This window comes from Diabrotica virgifera, chromosome 3 (assembly GCF_917563875.1).
Source record: "Diabrotica virgifera virgifera chromosome 3, PGI_DIABVI_V3a".
In the NCBI taxonomy this organism is placed as follows: Eukaryota; Metazoa; Arthropoda; class Insecta; order Coleoptera; family Chrysomelidae; genus Diabrotica; species Diabrotica virgifera.
In genome coordinates, this window is record NC_065445.1 from 201,558,748 (window position 1) to 201,578,898 (window position 20,151).

Sequence of the window (20,151 nt, forward strand, 5' to 3'; positions counted from 1 at the left end):
AAATGTTGTTGCTTAGTAAAAAATTCTTCTAATAATTTATTTAATCTGACTCATTTATATCGGCAATTCAGATACGTATTATACATTTTAAAGTAGACGACTTTAAAATGATATTGCCAATATTGATGAGTTGCGTTCCTGGGACGACTTTATTAAAAGATAGTTCATTCGATTACATGAAATCAATCCCAACTCAAGAATATCCGCCACAAAAATCATAGCATGTGATCTGTCTTTAAAAAGACAACCAAATGTAACGGTGGCACTGAAATTCTCGCGTTAGAGATTCCATAGTAAATCACGAGGGAAAACCAGGAAAAACCTCGTGATACTATCCCGACATCGTAAGTATTTGTGTTTACATTTAGTTTACTCTCAAAACTAATACCAAATTCTGACTTGATATTTTAAATTTTAAATAATACTAAAATACTAAATATGTACTAACTCGATATGTTACTGATTTAGTAATTGTGGTATTTTCTTTCTATTGACTTCCTCCTTTAATATGGGTAACCACATCCTACTGCATTCTACCGAGGAATTTGCGACACAATTGGATTCATTTAGCATAATTAGAGCCGCTTCTTTGATTTTTCTCTTTTTACTATCTGCTTCTTTTAGGACTATACTTGAATCTCTCCACTGAACTCTATGTTCATTATCCCATGCGTGTTGACATATTTGAGATCTATCAAATTCTCTATTTTTTATATAAGACTGATGTTCATTTACTCTAACATTAGAGTAAATCTAAACGTCAAGACCATTAGACGTTAGAGTAAATGAACATCAGTCTTATATAAAAAAATAGAGAATTTGATAGATCTCAAATATGTCAACACGCATGGGATAATGAACATAGAGTTCAGTGGAGAGATTCAAGTATAGTCCTAAAAGAAGCAGATAGTAAAAAGAGAAAAATCAAAGAAGCGGCTCTAATTATGCTAAATGAATCCAATTGTGTCGCAAATTCCTCGGTAGAATGCAGTAGGATGTGGTTACCCATATTAAAGGAGGAAGTCAATAGAAAGAAAATACCACAATTAGTAAATCAGTAACATATCGAGTTAGTACATATTTAGTATTTTAGTATTATTTAAAATTTAAAATATCAAGTCAGAATTTGGTATTAGTTTTGAGAGTAAACTAATTGTAAACACAAATACTTACGATGTCGGGATAGTATCACGAGGTTTTTCCTGGTTTTCCCTCGTGATTTACTATGGAATCTCTAACGCGAGAATTTCAGTGCCACCGTTACATTTGGTTGTCTTTTTAAAGACAGATCACATGCTATGATTTTTGTGGCGGATATTCTTGAGTTGGGATTGATTTCATGTAATCGAATGAACTATCTTTTAATAAAGTCGTCCCAGGAACGCAACTCATCAATATTGGCAATATCATTTTAAAGTCGTCTACTTTAAAATGTATAATACGTATCTGAATTGCCGATATAAATGAGTCAGATTAAATAAATTATTAGAAGAATTTTTTACTAAGCAACAACATTTTTGTTTATTTAATATTATTTTGTATTTTGACAACGACACCCGACTTGGGCGTCGAAACGTTAATAAAATCATTTTTAGGTAAAATTGTGGCTTATTTCCCATTTGAATATACTTGATTATAAAAATGCCACAAGAAAATAGCTTCAGAACAACATTCAGAAATTATATATTACCCAGAGGGCGCCACATACGTCTTTCAGCGCTCATTTAATATGTTCAATTTGTAAAAACAAACGTTTCTGGCTAGTACCAGAGGCGTACGATGGGGGAAAGGGAAGGGTCAACCATTCACTTTCCCCTGTCGTACGGCTATGGTAGTAGCCGAAAACGATTATTTAACATAATCTAGTAGGGTGTACAGTACCTACACTTTCTGCCAAGTATGACACGGATGTCAAATAGTTTTAAAGTATTATTTTTTTAAACTTTATTTAAAACGTTAAGAACTATTTGTACCCGGTACTTTAAAGCTATTTGACATATCCTTATCATACTTGACAGAAAGTGTAGGTACTGTAAACCCTACTAAAAGCCCGTACGACACGGGATAGTGAATGGTTGACCCTTTCCAAATAGGGAACTTGCACATTTTTTTTATTAGATAATAATGTTCAGTTTTGTTTAAAAATGAGATTTCCAAAATTTCACGCTTCAAAAACTCGTAATAACTTAGAAATACATATTTAAAGTCTTCTGCGGTATAAAATAGTTCAAACGGCCCGTGACGTCACATAGTTTTGCATTAGTTTTGATTATGGTTATATTTCGCTGTGTCTAGGTACACACTAACGTGTACGAAAATAAAAAAGTTAGGTAGACGCAAATAAAACTTCATCAAGCCAGTGACATCATTATTTAGCTGCGCAGTGACTATATATTTTGGTACATGCTATTATGATATATTTAGTGTTTGTTTAATAGAAAAATATTTGTTAAGGGAAGGGAAGCAGAACTATTCAGATGTTTCAAACTTAATTGTAATAAATCAATGTATATATTATATAAAAGTATATATTTAGGTTAGCAAAATAATTATATGTATTTAGTTGACATGATATGTACAAAATATTGTTAAAATAATTTTTATACGTAAGTGAATTATTATAATCAACTATTCTAAATACAAAATAAGCCACAATTTAACTAAAAAAATTATTTTATTAACGTTTCGACGTCCAAATCGGATGTCATTGTCAAAATACAAAAATTAGTCAGATTAAATAAATTATTAGAAAAAATTTTTTACTATGCAATAACATTTTTGTTTAATTTAATAATATTTTGTATTTTGACAACGACATCCGGTTTAGACGTCGAAACGTTAATAAAATCAATTTTTAGTTAAATTGTGGCTTAGTTCCCATTTAGAATAGTTGATTACAAAAATGCCACAAAGATAATAGCTTCAGAACAAGTTAATTATTATTGTGAAAGCTTTAGGTCTTCCTTTTATTTTAATCTTGGACGGTAAAGGCCGCGTCTCACCATCAAATAATTTGATCAAACAGTTTGAGCAAACTCCGGAAGTACGTCAAAGTGACGTCACAATTGCAGTTTTTTTGAAATTCTAAAAATATGTGCTCTCATTATCAGTCTAGTTTGATCAAATTTTTTGTATTGAGTTGTCTAACTTGTTTGTACTTTATTTAAAATTAAAATTTTTCATTATTATCTACAATGAACACTCAGGATGTGACGTCACTAACTGTCATTTTCAGTTTGCTCAAACCAGTTTGATAAAATTATTTTATGGTGGGACGCGGCCTTAATACTATTTCATTTATAACTAAAAAAATATATATTAATTTATAGTCTCTTATCTTTTTCGTACTGTTTTAAAATGTTCTTAAACTCATTAAAAGAACTAAATAATTGTCCACACTCCATAGTTAATTTAAAAACAAACACTAAACAAATAAAAAATAAGAAATCACTGACACTCTAACTTTTTTATTTGCGTACACGTTAGCGTATACCTAGACACAACCTTATATTTAGGTATAGTCTTCTTCTCCTTCTTTAGTTTATTGACCTCCACCTACTTGGGTATTTGGCCAGTTCATCGTCGTGGAATAAGTCAAAAATATTTATATTCTAATGACATTTATCGTATGTCATTGTAATAATATATACCAGTTTGTTAAAATTGGAGTTTTATACTGTTTTTGGAGGAAAGGAACGAAGGTTTACTATTGAAAATAAAACCATTTTGTAAAAGTAGACATTTTCTATGAATAGTTCAAACGATCAAAAACACTTGTAACGTCACATAAATGTATTTTCTACTGACGTTTATAACGTCTAATTTAAAATTCTGTTTACTTTATTGGAAAAATGTAAACGTAAAACCAAGTGACGTCACGACGCGTTTTGGACCACCTGTTTTAATTTGAATTTTTAATCGTCTTTAGGGGCCAAACGAAAGACAAACAAAACTTTTTTATCTTTGATACATGTTTTAAATTATGTTCTGTTGTGATTTATAACATTTTTTTCGAATTTAAAAATTTATGCAAGTTCCCTATTCTACGCCACTGACGAAAGTGCTATTTTAGCATAATTGTTAGATTCTCCAACACTTTGTATGAAAATAATATACTCTTCATTCGTAACGAGAAAGTTATTAGTTTTCGAGATATTTGAAGTTAAAAATGAAACGGCGCAGTTAATTTGATTAATGTATTATGTCCCTTCGTTTTAAACTTAAAATATCTCGAAAAATAATGACTTTATCGTTACGAATGAAGAGTATATTATTTACACAGAAAGTATTGGAGAATTCAAAAATTACACTAAAATAGCAATTCTGCCAGTGGCGTAAAATTTGGGAAGGGTCAACCATTCACTTTTCCCCTTCGTACGCCTCTGGTGAGATCTGGTGGGAGCTGATGTGAGATCAGATCACAACCCGGTTGTAGGAAGGTTTAGAATTAATCTAAAGAAGCCTGTGGTTAAAACTAAAGTAGAGACGATACAAGTATCTCGTTTGAGAGATCCATCAACAAAAGAGCAAGTCACACTAAAAATTAAAGAAGAGCTCACCAAAATAGAAATTATTCCTACTGAAGATTCGAACAGGAAATGGCACATGTTAAAAGATGCTCTTATCCGCACATTTGAGACAACACTAACACCTAAACTAATTAAGAATAAAAATGAATGGATGACCGAGGAGATTCTAGATCTCATGGAAGCAAGGCGATCTTATAAAACTAAAGACAAAAACATGTATAATATTATACACACAGAAATAAGGAGAAAGATCAGAGAGGCAAAGGAAAGATGGTATAGTGACAGATGCGCAGAGATTGAACTGTTGTTAGAGAAACATAAAGAGAAAGATCAGAGAGGCAAAGGAAAGATGGTATAGTGACAGATGCGCAGAGATTGAACTGTTGTTAGAGAAACATGATAACTTAAACCTTCATAAGAAAATTAGAGAATTAACAGGCACTAATATTAAGAAAAAATCAAACATACTGCTGGATAAAAACGGCAAAATAATTATAGACGTCGGTGAAAAGCTTAAAAGATGGCAAGAATATATTCAAGAGCTATTTAAAGACGAACGGACTGAGATAGTACTAGAGCAGGAAAAGTTCGACAACGGCCCAGACATAACAGAAGATGAGGTATTAGAGGCGATAAAGCGAACAAAGAACAACAAGGCAACAGGTCCTGACCAAATACCTGTAGACATAATACGGTTAATAGAAGAACAGCAAATTGGAATATTGGTCGACTTATTTAATACAATATACAGTACAGGAATCATACCCAAAGATTGGCTGCTGTCAACGTTCATAATACTGCCAAAAAAAACCAAATGCAAAAGAATGCCAAGACCACCGGATAATCAGTTTAATGAGTCATACACTCAAAATATTTTTAAAATTATACACCGGAGAATACATAACAAACTTGAGCAGGACATAAGCGACACGCAATTTGGATTTAGAAATGCAATGGGAACGAGGGAAGTCCTGTTCGCTGTAAATGTACTTGTGCAAAGGTGCATGGATGTTAATCAGCCAGTATATATGTGTTTCTTGGATTACAACAAAGCCTTCGATAAGGTCAGACATAACCGCCTTATCGAATTACTTGAAAAGAAAAACTTAGATATGAGGGACATCAGGTTCATTAGTGCTATCTATTATAATCAGATCGCTGTGGTAAAAGAGAACAACGCCTTTTCAAATGAAATACAGATTGAGAGGAGCGTCAGACAGGGCTGTGTCCTGTCTCCTACTTTGTTCAATTTGTATTCAGAGGAAATAATCCAGGAAGGACTAGAAGACCTAACCACGGGAATAAAAGTAAATGGCCGACCAATCAATAATATACGGTTTGCCGACGACACTATTTTATTAGCCGAATGTCTTGAGGATTTACAACAAATGGTTTACAGAGTGGTAGAAGTCAGCCAAGAAAACGGACTGTCCTTAAACACAAAAAATACACAATTTATGGTAATCACAAAAGCTCAACAGCGCCAAGAAAGCTTAACAATACATGGAGAACAAATTAAAAACGTTGAAAAATATAAATATTTGGGTACAATAATTAATGAAACTAATGAGTACACAGAAGAGATTAAAGAAAGAATAGGACAGGCAAGAAATGCTTTCAACAAACTGAAAAAAGTACTCTGTAGCAGGGACATTACAATTTCTTTAAAGATAAGACTTCTGAGATGCTACGTGTTCTCCGTATTATTCTATGGGTTGGAGGCTTGGACATTAAAGAAGGATGTTTCAGACAGATTAGAAGCCTTCGAGTTATGGGCCTACAGAAGAATATTAAGAATAAGTTGGGTGGATAAAGTCACGAATATCGAGGTGTTCAGAAGAATGGGAAAAGATAAAGAGGTTTTAAATAAAATTTAAGTCAGAAAACTGCAATATCTGGGACATGTTATGAGGGGCGAGCATTATAACTTGTTACAATTAATAATACAAGGAAGAATACAGGGTAGAAGGAGTCGCGGAAGAAGACGCATCTCCTAGTTAAACAATTTGAGAGCTTGGTTTAATTGCACTTCTGCTGATCTATTTAGAGCAGCGGTATCGAAAGTGCGAATTGCCGTGATGGTTGCCAACCTTCTTAGAGGAGATGGCACATGAAGAAGAAGAAGACGCCTCTGGTAGTAGCCAGAAACGTTTGTTTAATACAATTTAGTAGGGTGTACTACTTGCTGATAAGTATCACAAGGATATGTCAAATGGTTTTTAATAACTACAATAAAATTCAAAAAATTGAATTTTGCATAGTAGATAATGTGTTTATCTAGAAAACGGTTGAGATTAGCGAGATAAATGTAGCACACCTTTTTTAAGTAAATATAATAGTGGAATAAAAGTTTTGATTTTAAAATTAGGTAGACTGGGGAATAACAAAATTGAACGTATTAGAAAGACGTATGTGGAGCCCTCTAGGTAATATATTATAATTTTTGGTAGCAAATTTAGGTTTACCGTCCAAAAAAAGCCCCACTTAGCAAATTTCGTGCTGTTACCTCATGCCTGTCAGAAAATATTCAAAAATTAATAAAATAAAAGTTTAATTTTGACACCCTGTATTTCCGTTATTATCAACTTTCGTTATAAGGTAAGTTAGCTTAAATCGAGCTATTTTAACCTCAGGGATCTGAGGTTAAGCTATGGCCCATTCTTTACCAAACACCCTGTACAGTGCGCGCGTGAAGTATGGAAACATAAAGATATATGTAACATCCCGTATGATATAGTAATAAAATGTTGGTTATGTATGTATATTAGATGAACCAGCTATTTAAAATTTTATATTTTCGACGTTTACAAATGTATAGTTTCTGAGATATACGGATAATATGAGTATTTATAAAGAAACTAACGCTCATTTGGTATTCCTTCATCTGGAGAAAGCATACGATAGAGTTCATCAAGAGATTCTGTGGTGGGTACTCAATAAGAAAGGAGTCCTTAGTGAATACGTAAAGATTGTGAGAGATATGTATGAGGGAGTAACGACTAGTGTTAGAACAGGTGTGGGAGAGATTGATAAATTTCAGGTGAAAGTAGGATTGCACCAAGACTTGGTCCTTATTTATTCTCATTAGTATTGGAACAGATAACAGCGAAACTACAGGGTAACATTCCTTGGTTCTTAATGTAAGCTGATGATGTGGTGTTGGTGGGAAATAGTGAAGACGACTTAGAAGAAGAACTGGAACAGTGGAGACAAGCTCTTGAGGAAAAAGGTTTAAAACTTAGTAGGACAAAGACAGAGTATTTGGAAATTACTATATGGAGTTACTACAAATAAAATTATGTCTTTCAATGGTGAAATGATTGTGACAAGTGAGAGTTTTAGGTACCTAGGATCGGTATTATAGAGTAATTGGGAAATAGATTGAGACGCATGCAATATAATTAGGGTTGGATGGATGAAATGGAAAGAAGCGAGTGGTGTGTTGTGTGACAGAATGTACGGAACCGAATGTTGGGCAATTAAAAATAAAGAGGAACAACGATGATTGGAATGCATGTGGCAGAAATGAGAATGCTTAGATGGATGGGTCGAATAACGAAATAGGATAAATTAGAAATGAGTATATTAGGGGAAGTCTGAGGTGGCACACCATTTGATGCCAAAATGAGGGAGTATAGGTTAAGATGGTTTGGTCACGTTCAACGTCGAGACGTTAATCACCCAATACGAAAAATTGCTGAACTGCAGATTTCTGGAAGAAGTGGGAAAGGAAGACCAAAGAAGACCTGAGTGGAGACGCTTAGACAGGACATGCCGGGAAAGGTGATAGATATTGATATGACACAAGATAGAAACGTTTGGAGAAATGCAATTAGGGAATCCGATCCCGCATAGGGATAATGACAAAGAGAATGATGATGCCACCCGTATATTTTAAAATCTTAGCATATATCTGTTAATGGCCAATATTGACCATTATTATGCAGAAATTAGTAAAAACATTTTTATTATGACCGTTCATATATGTATTATTATGTAATAATAGTCTTCCGTTGTATACCGCTAACGCGGCTCTGGGGTTATAGCAGGGTAGTCTGCTATATCTAGGGCCTACGGTATACAAGGAAAGTAACAGCCAGTGCTACGCTTCAACCGCCTATTATTACCCCTGGTTTTACCCAAGGTACTCATTTTATTCAGGCTGAGTCGACCTGGGGCCTATAGACATTTTAAAAATGTCTAGCTGTTCTCGCCGGCGCTGGAATTTGAACCCCAGCCTACCTGCATGGAAGTCAGACATACTACCGCCTGAGCTACTCCTGCCCTTATATTATTATGTATAATAAAAAGAAAATACAAAGGGCCACTGGTATTTGATAAGTTGAATGAGTACGATCCACATCGCAGAATGGAGTTCTATGATACAGTAATAAATATATTTAACACTAATTCGAATTTTTTTTTTAACCAAATCCTTTTTTATGATGAAGCTACTTTCCATTTAAATGGCACGGTCAATAAACAAAACTGCAGGTACTGGTCAAATGAAAATCAGAATTGAATGGTGGAGGCACATTAATAATACTATTATTGGACCTTATTTTTTAGATAGAATCATAACAGGTGAAGAATACTGAACATTTTTTAAATTGGAGATAATTCCAGAAGCCAGTGATTCTTTTTTGATGATATAAATCCTCATCTCGTGAATAGATCAATTTGGTTTCAGCAAGATGAAACTCTTGTTTCTCGACAATACATTTCCTAATCGTTGAATTGAAATAAGATCAGCTATCGATGGGCTCCACTCTCCTCGTACTGACACCTCGAGATTATTTTATGGGGTTATTTAAAAAGCAAACTATATGTAAATACGCCACAGACTATCCAAAAACTGAAAGACAGAATCACAGAAGAGATAGCAGTAATTTCTCCGAAAACGATTGGAAAAGTCTTGATAAAGTTTCATTCAGAATGGATTTCTGTTTTCAAAGACGAGGTGGTCATATTGAATGTCACCTTTAATTTTTTTCTTTAGATGATTTCAGTTTGTACATCATTAATTACAAAATTAAAATATTTTTCACAATATGTGCATATTAATAGTCAATATTGGCCATTAACAGATTATGTGTGGCATCAGCAATAAAAAACTATAACAAAATATTGTAAAATATGAAATATTTAAAAATACTCATATTATCCGTATTTCTCAGAAACTGCACATTTAGCAACGTCAAAAGTATACAATTTTAAATCGCTGGTCCATCTAATATAAATATATATGACCAACATTTTATTACTATATCATACGGGGTGTTACAGATATCTTCATCTTTCCATATTTTACGTGCGCACTGTATATCTACGTGCAAGTTTACCACTTTACAAAATCTTATACAAGCTTGTTGCATTTTGTAGGATAGTATAATTAGCCGGTCGCGCCATTTGAGCCACAATCACGTAGTAAGTGCACGAACACTTTTTTTTTTAATTATGTAGCATACCATTTTATTTCCACGCTTACTTTTCCGCTTCGCCTATTTCTTTCGCTTTTGTTTTGTTTTCGCAAAAGATGCAGATAATGTAGTTAATTGTAATTAAACGCATACATTATTATTTTCGGATTTAGAAATGCTCAAGGAAACAGAGAAGCATTATATGCAGTAAATGTGCTATACACGTAATATGTTGTAAATGTGCTATCCAGTAAATGTGTTATAATGCGGAGATGTTTATATGTAAACGAGGACATAATATGTCTGCTTCCTAGATAATATCAAGGAATTCGATACAGTGTAACATAATCCGTTAATAAAACTACTGGGAACAAAGAACAGCGACACACGGGATATAAGAATAATAAATAATCTGTATTACCAAGAAGCTGTCATAAGAATAAATAATTTAAAAACTAATCAAATAAAAATCAAAAGAGGTGTTAGACAGGGCTGTGTCTTGTCGTCAGCACTGTTTAATGCATACTCAAAGGAAATATTAAAAAAAGGCATTAGAAGATAAAGTAGCAGCCTAAAAAATAAGAGGCCTACCCATATGTGAAATTAGATATGCTGATGATATAATACTAATAGCAGAAAATATTACAGATCTACAAAGAATTTTAGATAAGGTTGTTGCAACGAGTGAAGAATTTGGTCTGTCACTAAACATAAAGAAAACAAAATTCATGGTTATATCAAAGAAAAATATTAGATACATCAGTCTACACGTAAATAATAAAACGATAGAACGAGTTCAGAATTATAACTATTTAGGGACAAACATTAATGAAACAAACGATTATACCAAAGAAATCAGAGTTAGAATAGAAAAGGCTAGAAGTACATTCAATAATATGAAACAAATATTATGTAGTATGTAGTACAGACCCCAGAATAAATCTTAGAAAACGAGTACTAAAGTATTATGTATTTTGTGTTCTTTTGTATGGTGTGGAGACATAGACTCTTAATAAACAATGTCTCAATAGATTGGAATCATTTGAAATGTAAACATATGCTGATAATGTTGTATAAGAATGCTGAGAATCTCCTAGACAGATAGAATAACCAACGAAGAAGTACTAAGAAGAGCAGAGAACAGCAGGGAGATACTGAATTCCATCAAAATAAGAAAACTACAATATTCGGGTCATATAACACGTGGTGACAGATATGAACTCCTAAAATTAATAATGCAGGGAAAGATTCAAGGAAGGTGCAGCATAGGTAGAAGAAAAATGTCCTTGCTGAGAAACCTTGGATGCAGCTCAACTGAACTCTTTCGGGCTGTAGTGTCAAAAGTTAGAATAGCAATGATGACTGCCAACTTTCGTCCCGGAGATGGCACGTAAAGAAGAAGATTATTATTTTCCTACTAATTCCATCTCACTTGACAATTAACTTTTATGTTGCAAAATTTATTAAGACCACATAAGAGCTTCATTATAAAAAGTTCTTTTCTATTCAAAAATTTCTGAATGTTGCTCTGAAGGTATTTTCTTGTGACATCTTAAGAATCTTAATCTTAAAGTAAAATTGTGGCTTATTCCCGACAAAAATAGTAAATTGCAAAAATTTCTTCTATTAAAAAATTGTTTTCTACTTAATTATACACATTTTTTCGTGCACTGCCTAAAATACAAAAAATAATACTCTGTACTCTATTATTCCGACGATATACACTCACCGGTAAAATTAACAGCCCATCTTAAAAATAGGTCATTTTTGATGTCTCGAATTTCTTAAACTTGTTTTCCGATTTAAGTGATATGTTATAGCTTTATTCTTTAACAATATCGCTGTAATAATATTGTTACTACACAGGTAAATTTTCATTTTATACCGGGTGTATCAATCAAATTGTGTTTCGCATGGGTAGAGAGCAGCAAACCTACGCCTCTCTGATGATGACTCCAATTAGAGTCGAAAATCGTCGATTTCTGAGTGCTGGCTTGCGCTCTCTGTACTAAGTGAAAAATAAGACAGTTTTGCCTTCGCATTGAAACTGAATAAAAATGGTATTGTGACATCAGTATGTCACCCGACTGTTTTCAGCTCCCGGCCTAACAGATGCCGAAGATGTTTACCAAGTAACCTTTTTTTATACAATGATTTATGCACCTGTGGTTGATTGATTTATGAGGGACCATAATTTAAAGAAAGATCTCAATCGAGTTGTTTACATACCTTGTTCTAATAATTTGTTCTTTTGTTATTGTACTAGTAAATTCGATTTTACGCGCTTTAAGTTATTATGTAAATACTCGTTTATTCTGGATAATTCTTTTGTATTCGAGATGATTAAGCATTGTATAAATAAGAGGGATCTTGAAATTAGCAGTTAGTTGTCAATTTGAAACCGTCGGTGTACTTTGATATGTAACGGGCACGGTATATTTTTTGAATTTGTAATTAGATAAATTAGTAGATTTGGTGTAATAAATAAATTAGATATCGTAGTTTGTAAAATAAAGAACATACATTCAGTGTTTTTCATTTGTTTAGAAGTAAGTTATTAAAAATAAATAAAGTTAACTAAAACTAAACATTAGTGCCTAAAAGATCGTAGAAAAGTCAGTTTTGTAACATTGGTGCAGAAGTGTGATAATAATAAAGAAAATAAACTTGCATTAAATACAGTGTTGAATCTTTAATAATAAATAAATATAAATCGTAATAAATAAAGTGTGTGACCATGTTTTCACAGCATAAGCAGAAAATTACTGACCTGCTCGTTAAGGAGCTACGAAACGAATTAGAAGAGAGAGACATGGACACTACTGGGAAAAAGGCTGATCTAGTCGAACGTCTAAAGAACGTTCTGCAAGAAGAGGGTCAAGATCCAGAAACCTATTTGTTTAAAGACAAGCATGCTGCTATGATTTCGAAAGTTTCTGGTGAAATCTCCCTAGTTTCGACGGACATTACATCGTTAGAGAACAAAGTTTCGACAGACATTACGCCGTTAGAGAACAAAGTTTCTGGTGAAATCTCCCAAGTTTCGACAGACATTACATCGTTAGAGAACAAAGTTTCTGGTGAAATCTCCCAAGTTTCTGGCGAAATTTCGAAAGTTTCCTCCGATGTTTCGAAAGTTTCGACGGACATTACATCGTTAAAGAACAGAGTAATCAAAGTTGGCAACGAGGAGGTATTTCATCATCCACATGATGACAGCACAAAGACGCACGAGGGTTGGCATACGCCTTTCGAAGGAAGTTTAGTCGAGTTGCAGAACTTCAATGCCAACTGCCAGCTCCTGGCAAAGCATTGAAACTCCAAGATGCATCACGTTACCTATTCTATCTGGTAACAAAAGACACTGTCCATGACCAACCTGCCTACCAAGATGTATGGGATGCATTAATTCAATTGAGAGAGCACGTGTTGGAGTCCGACGTGCAAAAGTTAGCCATACCAAAGTTAGAATGCCGCCAATTAGACTGGAGAGTTATCCGAAATATGGTAGAAGAAATTTTCCAAGACACCGAGGTCCAGGTGTTAGTCTGTTGCAATGCGCATAGTTACTGGTGTGGAGCGAAGACCGTCCCCTGCCACTTTTATAGAACTGGGAGTTGTAAAAGAGGGTCCAGTTGCAGAGGATACCAGCATCCAGTTCGAGTCCTGACAAGGTTCCAGGAGGAACCTTCTTTTAAGGAGGGGGCAATAATTATGTCACCCGACTGTTTTCAGCTCCCGGTCTAACAGATGCCGAAGATGTTTACCAAGTAACCTTTTTTTATACAATGATTTATGCACCTGTGGTTGATTGATTTATGAGGGACCCTAATTTAAAGAAAGATCTCGATCGAGTTGTTTACATACATTTTTCTAATAATTGTTCTTTTGTTATTGTACTAGTAAATTCGATTTTACGTGCGTTGAGTTATTATGTAAATACTCGTTTATTGTGGATAATTCTTTTGTGTTCTGTCCACAACAGGAGCTGAAAGTTAGAGTCGTAAGTCCCCCTCGAAGGGCCTCTAACTTCCAGCATGCAAGAGGCTACTCAATTCACCCCCGGCCTGTTGGGTCCTCATCCATTTTCGGTGTATGGATGGCTCTGCAGGATCGCTGCCACGCCTCAGCCCTCCGGGGCTAAGGCAATTGGAGGTGCACTATGGGCCAGTGCTGGGGTGTACCGAGTTCTAATAAGAACTCGATACATGATTCTTACATTAGAAACCTAAAAATAAAATGCTCCTACTCTGCTACTTGAAGAGTTGTACTGAGTTCTGCCGTTCGAAGAACAGAACTCAGTACAGTTCTTACACTAAGAACTAATGGTTTCTTGTCTTCTATGAAACTTTGGCTGGTTCTGAAAAGAACCAGACCAAAGCTCGTTTTCTTACATTATGAAACGAAAACCTAAAAGAGAAGTCACTATACTGGAACTAGACTAATAAAATAAAACAACTTCTTATGGTAGAACGACCCCAGACCACAGAGTCAGGGTAAGGCGAGTGCAGCGCCCCAGGCTGACGGGCAAGCCCGTACAGGCCGGAGGACGACTGCGGACTGAGATATCGAGGATTGGAACCGCCAGCTTTTATAGAACCGTCGACTGTGACGTGCACGACAGCTGGGAATTCCAAATCCTCGACGGGTGGAGCTTCTGACTCGCGTCAGAAGAGAGAAGGCGGGGCGATGCACATCGAGAGCATAGGCCTCGATGACAGTTCGAGATGATTAAGCATTGTATAAATAAGAGGGATTTTGAAATTAGCAGTTAGTTGTGAATTTGAAACCGTCGGTGTACTTTGATATGTAACGGGCGCGGTTTATTTTTTGAATTAGATAATTGGTAGATTTGGTGTAATAAATAAATTAGATATCGTAGTTTGAAAAATAAAGGATATAAATTCAGTGTTTTTCATTAAAGGCTAAAGTTATTAAAATAAAGTCAACTAAAACTAAAAAGATCATAGAAAAGTCAGTTTTGTAACAGTATACATTTTAATTTTATATTAGTATTACTCCTTTGAGTAACATAGGTCCATTTTCCGTTGGAATTTACCAGCTGAACAGACGGGTAGTCGTGAATTACAAGTTTTTAGAATTCCCTCTTGTCTCTTCGCTTCAGCATCCATCTGGCTTGCAATTTTTAGAAGCCATGGAGGTGTTACCAGAAAAATGGTCGAATAAGTTTTCAATTAAATATCTTTTAGAAATATTTTGGATATTTTTGAATATTTTAAATATTTTTATTAGGTTGAAAACTTTGACTTTCATTTAGCAGATGTCGCTAGGCACCTCTACTCCATAACGTCAGTTGCAATGCGGGAATAAACTTCGGAGTTTCGTCACTTGGGACAGAGAGCAGCAAACCTACGCCTCTCTGATGATGACTCCAATTAGAGTCGAAAATCGTCGATTTAGAGTGCTGGCTTGCGCTCTCTGTACTGAGTGAAAAATAAGACAGTTTTGCCTCCGCATTGCAACTGAATAAAAGTGGTATACATTTTTATTTCAAACTGTCATTATTTTTTCAAGCAGAATTATTACCTCTTAAAGTTATACTTATTTAAAAGCACCCTATATTGATGAAAAATATGGCTAGTTGTTTAAGGGCCTAACTTTTTTATGGACCAACATAAGCGAATTAATCAAAAACAGAATGTTGAGAATACATGAGGCTATAGTTGGGTTTTAATTTCAGTATTTTATATATAAATGCTAGTATATTCCACAGAGTGATGTGAACTTTGAGAAAAGGCACAGTTTGATTGGTACACTCGGTATACAATGAAAATTTACCTGTTTAGCAACACTATTATTACAGCGATATTGTTAAAGAATAAGGCAACCTATTAAAAAATCAAAAAATATTTATAAGGAAAAAATATATAGGAAATTATTGTGACTTAAATTTCCTGCGTTTCGAAGAATTTTATTATATAGTGTTGGTTTGATCAAATATATACGGGGTAGTTAGTATAGTATTTTTAAAGTCAGTTGGAACACCCAATCAAACTAGTTGACAACAAATATTAAAAGAATATATCATATTACGAGACATGGGCACATCATTTATTTTTACAGTATGCGGCAAAATAAACAGTACTGAAATGAATATTGGAATGTTTATGATTATTTATACAGAGTGGGCCAAAGAAAAGAGTCCACCTCGATATTTGGCAGTATTTATTGGATTTTAAGGAAATAGAGAACCGGCAACGGTGTAGAGCCAAGAGAAGGTTATTGAAATACCACCTACTATTTTACCGAATTTTGGATGTAGTAGTGGAAATTAAATAACAGTTTCCAATATAAAGTGAATATAAAAGTGCATACTGACGATACAAGTGAAAAAATAAACAAAAATTACTAATTAAGTGTGAATTAAGAGTGTATAAACAAACAAACACAAAAAACTGGCATAGGAAAGTGAACGAGTTTCAACAGCCAGCTGGTAGACGGGTCACGCTCCACGTCACGGCGACGTTGCCAGACTGTAGTAAAAGTCGCGGAAAAAGGGAAAACTCTAAAAATTAAAATACTTAGCGAAGAAAAATAAAATAAACTACTTAGTTTGAGGACTCAAAGAGGAACCTAGCTTTTGAAGAGTAGATCTGGGCGAAGTTCCTATCGTTGAGATACCAACTAAGATACCGTGAAATAAACAAGAACATGGCGGAAGGTGATAATAAAATAATACAAAGCGAAACAAACAAGAACATGGAGGACAGCGACGACTGTTCGGACGACAGCAAAAGGAAAAGAGATCCAGATGATGCGACTCAAAGATCAAAAAATAGAAAACTCTCACAAATACCATCTAAAACAAATAGTAAAGAACAAAAACTAGATCTATTAATAGAGATGGTGTCGGAGCTCAAAAAGCAGAGTGACAAAACCAGTGAAGATATAAAAATTATAAGAGAAGAAAATAAGATATTGAGACAAGAAAATCAAAAACTAAAAGAGGAAAATAAAGATATAAAAGAGAAGCTAGAGGAAACAAATGATAGAATTGAATGGCTAGAGAGAGAGAAAAGGAAAAATAATATAGTGATGTCAGGAATTGAAATTGAGACAGAAAATAAAACAGAACTTAAACAATTCGTGGAGAACATAATAAAAAACACTCTACAGATAAATATTAATGTAAAAACAGCTCATAAAATAGGAAGAAAAGTATGCTTAATTGAAATAAATAATGAAGACGAAAAAGAACAAATCATGAAAAACAAATACAAATTAAAAGAACTGCAGCGGGAAAAGGTATACATAAATCATGACATGACAACAAAGGAGCGTGAGAAGAACAAGCAAATAAGAAAAATGGCAAAAGAAGAAGAATTAAAAGGAAATAAGGTGAAAATTGGATACAATAAAATAACTATAAATGGCGAGATATGGAAATGGAATAAGACTATGAAAAAACTAGAAGTAATAAATCCAAAAAACGAATAGCAGAAATTGAAAGCGACATGAAAACAAACACAACGAACCTGGCAAATAAAATGGACACGAATAAAAATATATATGAAGCTACAAATATAGCGAGGAACAAAAATGGTGAGATATATAAAAATACGGAACATAAGGAAAATGAAAAGGAAAACATAAAAATGGCTACATGGAACGTGCGAGGTATTAACGGTAAAGAAGAGGAAATAATTGAAGAGATGAAACTACAAAATATAGACTACTTGGGAGTAACTGAAATAAAAAAGAAAGGTAGAGGAATAGTAGATCTAAATGATGATTACCGCTTATATTGGTCAGGAGTTGACTTAAAAGAATGGGGCGCGCGAGGTGTAGGCCTAATAGTAAAAACAGAAAAGACAAATAACATAACAGGTGAAAGATATATAAACGAAAGATTATTGGTAGTGGAAGTATAACTAGATAATACAAATATAACCAGCATAATCGTAGCATATGGGCCAAATGATAATGCCAAAAAAGAGGAAAAAGATGAATTCTTTGAAATATTACAAGCAGAGATGGACAACGAAGGAGAAAACATTATATTAATGGGAGACCTAAATGGTAGGGTGGGAAGAGACAATAAAGGGATTGAACGATACTTAGGGCAACATGGAGAAGAAATGAAAAATGATAACGGAAACAGAATCATAGATCTATGTATAGCAAATGATATGGTTATAACGAATTCAAAATTTATGCACAAATATACTAGAGAAATCTCATCGAGAAAAGAAAAATCCATAATAGACTATTTCCTAATAAAAAGAAAAGACCTAAAGATGATAAAAGACGTAAAGGTAAAAAGAGAGGCTGAAATAAGCAGTGACCATTACTTGCTTATAATGGAACTAAGGGTGTACACACATAACACAACAGAAAAAAGAAAGAAGATAACTAAAGAAAAAATAAAAAGCTACAAATTAAGAGAAATAGATAGTAAAGAGGAATACCAGAAGAAGTTAACCAAACAGTTCGAGACTATAAAGGCAATTAACACAGGAATAGAAAATAAATGGAAGCAATTTAAGGAAATCATATTGAAAACAGCAAAAGAAGTATGCGGAACAACTAAAATCACAAACATATATTCGAAGAAAAGTAAATGATGGACAGCGGAAATACAACGTAAAGTGAAAGAAAAGAAAAAAGTATGGAAAATGTATCTAAAAACCAAATCGGAGGACGATTTCGAAAAATATAAAATGGCCAGAAACGACATTAAACAAGAAATTAAAACGGCAAAAAAGAAGTCTTGGGAAGATTTTGGACACAAAATGAATGAAAACTATTTTAATAACCAAAAATTGTTCTATGGTACATTGAAACAGCTAAGACAAAAGAAAACACATAGATTAAGAAACATAAGAGATAAAGAAGGAAATATAATAACTACAGAAAGAGAAATAATGCAAAGATGGAAGCAGTACTTTGAAGAACTAACAGAATGGAAACAATATCAACATGAAAGAGAGGAAGACATGATCGAAAATACAGAGGAAATGCAGCAAATAACAAAAGAGGAAATTGCAGAAGCCATTGACAAATTAAAATTGGGAAAATCTCCAGGCCAAGATGAAATCACAGCTGAAATGTTAAAGTACATGAGTAAAAATTCAAAAGAAAAATTCCGAGAACTACTAAATGAAATAATCACAGCAAAGGAAATACCATCTGATTGGAAAACAGATATAATAGTACCACTGTTTAAGAAAGGAGACGCAAGAAATTGCGAAAATTATAGGGGTATTACATTGACAAGCGTTCCTGCCAAAATATTCAATAGAATAATTGAAAAAAGGCTAAGGGAAAAACTAGAAATAAAACTAGAAGAATCCCAGCATGGCTTCAGAAAAGGAAGGAGTACCCAAGATCTGATATTCATATTGAGACAAATAGGAGAAAAACTATTGATGAAAGGCAAAGAGATACACATATGCTTTATTGATCTGAAAAAAGCTTTTGATAGAATAAGAAGGGAAATATGGAAATGTTTAAAGAAAAATGGAATAGAAAAGGATATGATAGAAATAATTAAAGCCTTATATAAAAATAATAAAATAAAAATAAGGACTCACAATCAAGAATCTGATGAATTCCAGGCAAAGATAGGACTAAAACAAGGCTGTGTACTAAGTCCATTACTTTTCTCAATGGTACTAGATGACGCAATAAAGCAATGCAAGGAGAAATCTAAAGACATGATATTGGGAAAATGGAAAATGAACAATGTACAAATACAAGAATTACTATTTGCAGATGATATGGTATTGTTAGCTGACACGGAAGAGAAACTGCAACAAATAATAAACACTTATATAAAAGAACTAAGAAAAATGAACATGGAAATAAACGCAGATAAAAGTAAAACAATGGTTATGGCAACTACAAAAAAAGTGATAAAAATTAAGGTAGAAGGACAAGTTTTGGAACAAGTAAACAGCTACAACTACTTAGGTACAATTATTGAAGAAGATGGTAAAATAGACAAAGAAATAAACAATAAAATAGGAAAAGCAGGGACAATTTATAATACATTAAGAAATACGTTCTTTGGAAAGAAAGAGGTACCCAAAGAAGTCAAAACACAAGTGTACCAAAAAGTGGTTCGACCATCAATCGTCTATGGGAGTGAGTCGTGGACGCTAACAAAGAACAACAAAAGAAAAATCAAAGCTACAGAGATGAGATTCTTGAGAAAAATAGAAGGGGTCACACGAAGGGAC

The 20,151-nt window shown here is 33.7% G+C and overlaps 1 protein-coding gene across 2 annotated transcripts in view; it reads left to right on the top strand.

The window, feature by feature from the left end:
- Window positions 1-20,151, top strand: part of LOC126882307 (glucose-6-phosphate exchanger SLC37A2) — a 191,249-nt gene that overhangs the window by 126,376 nt on the left and 44,722 nt on the right. The window contains exon 8 of one of the 2 annotated variants that reach the window (XM_050647173.1): window positions 9,912-9,956. The exons of the other annotated variant lie outside the window; for it this stretch is intronic. Coding sequence (XP_050503130.1) covers window positions 9,912-9,956 — 45 coding nt within the window. The remainder of the gene's footprint in view (window positions 1-9,911; window positions 9,957-20,151) is intronic. 2 annotated transcript variants of the gene reach the window in all.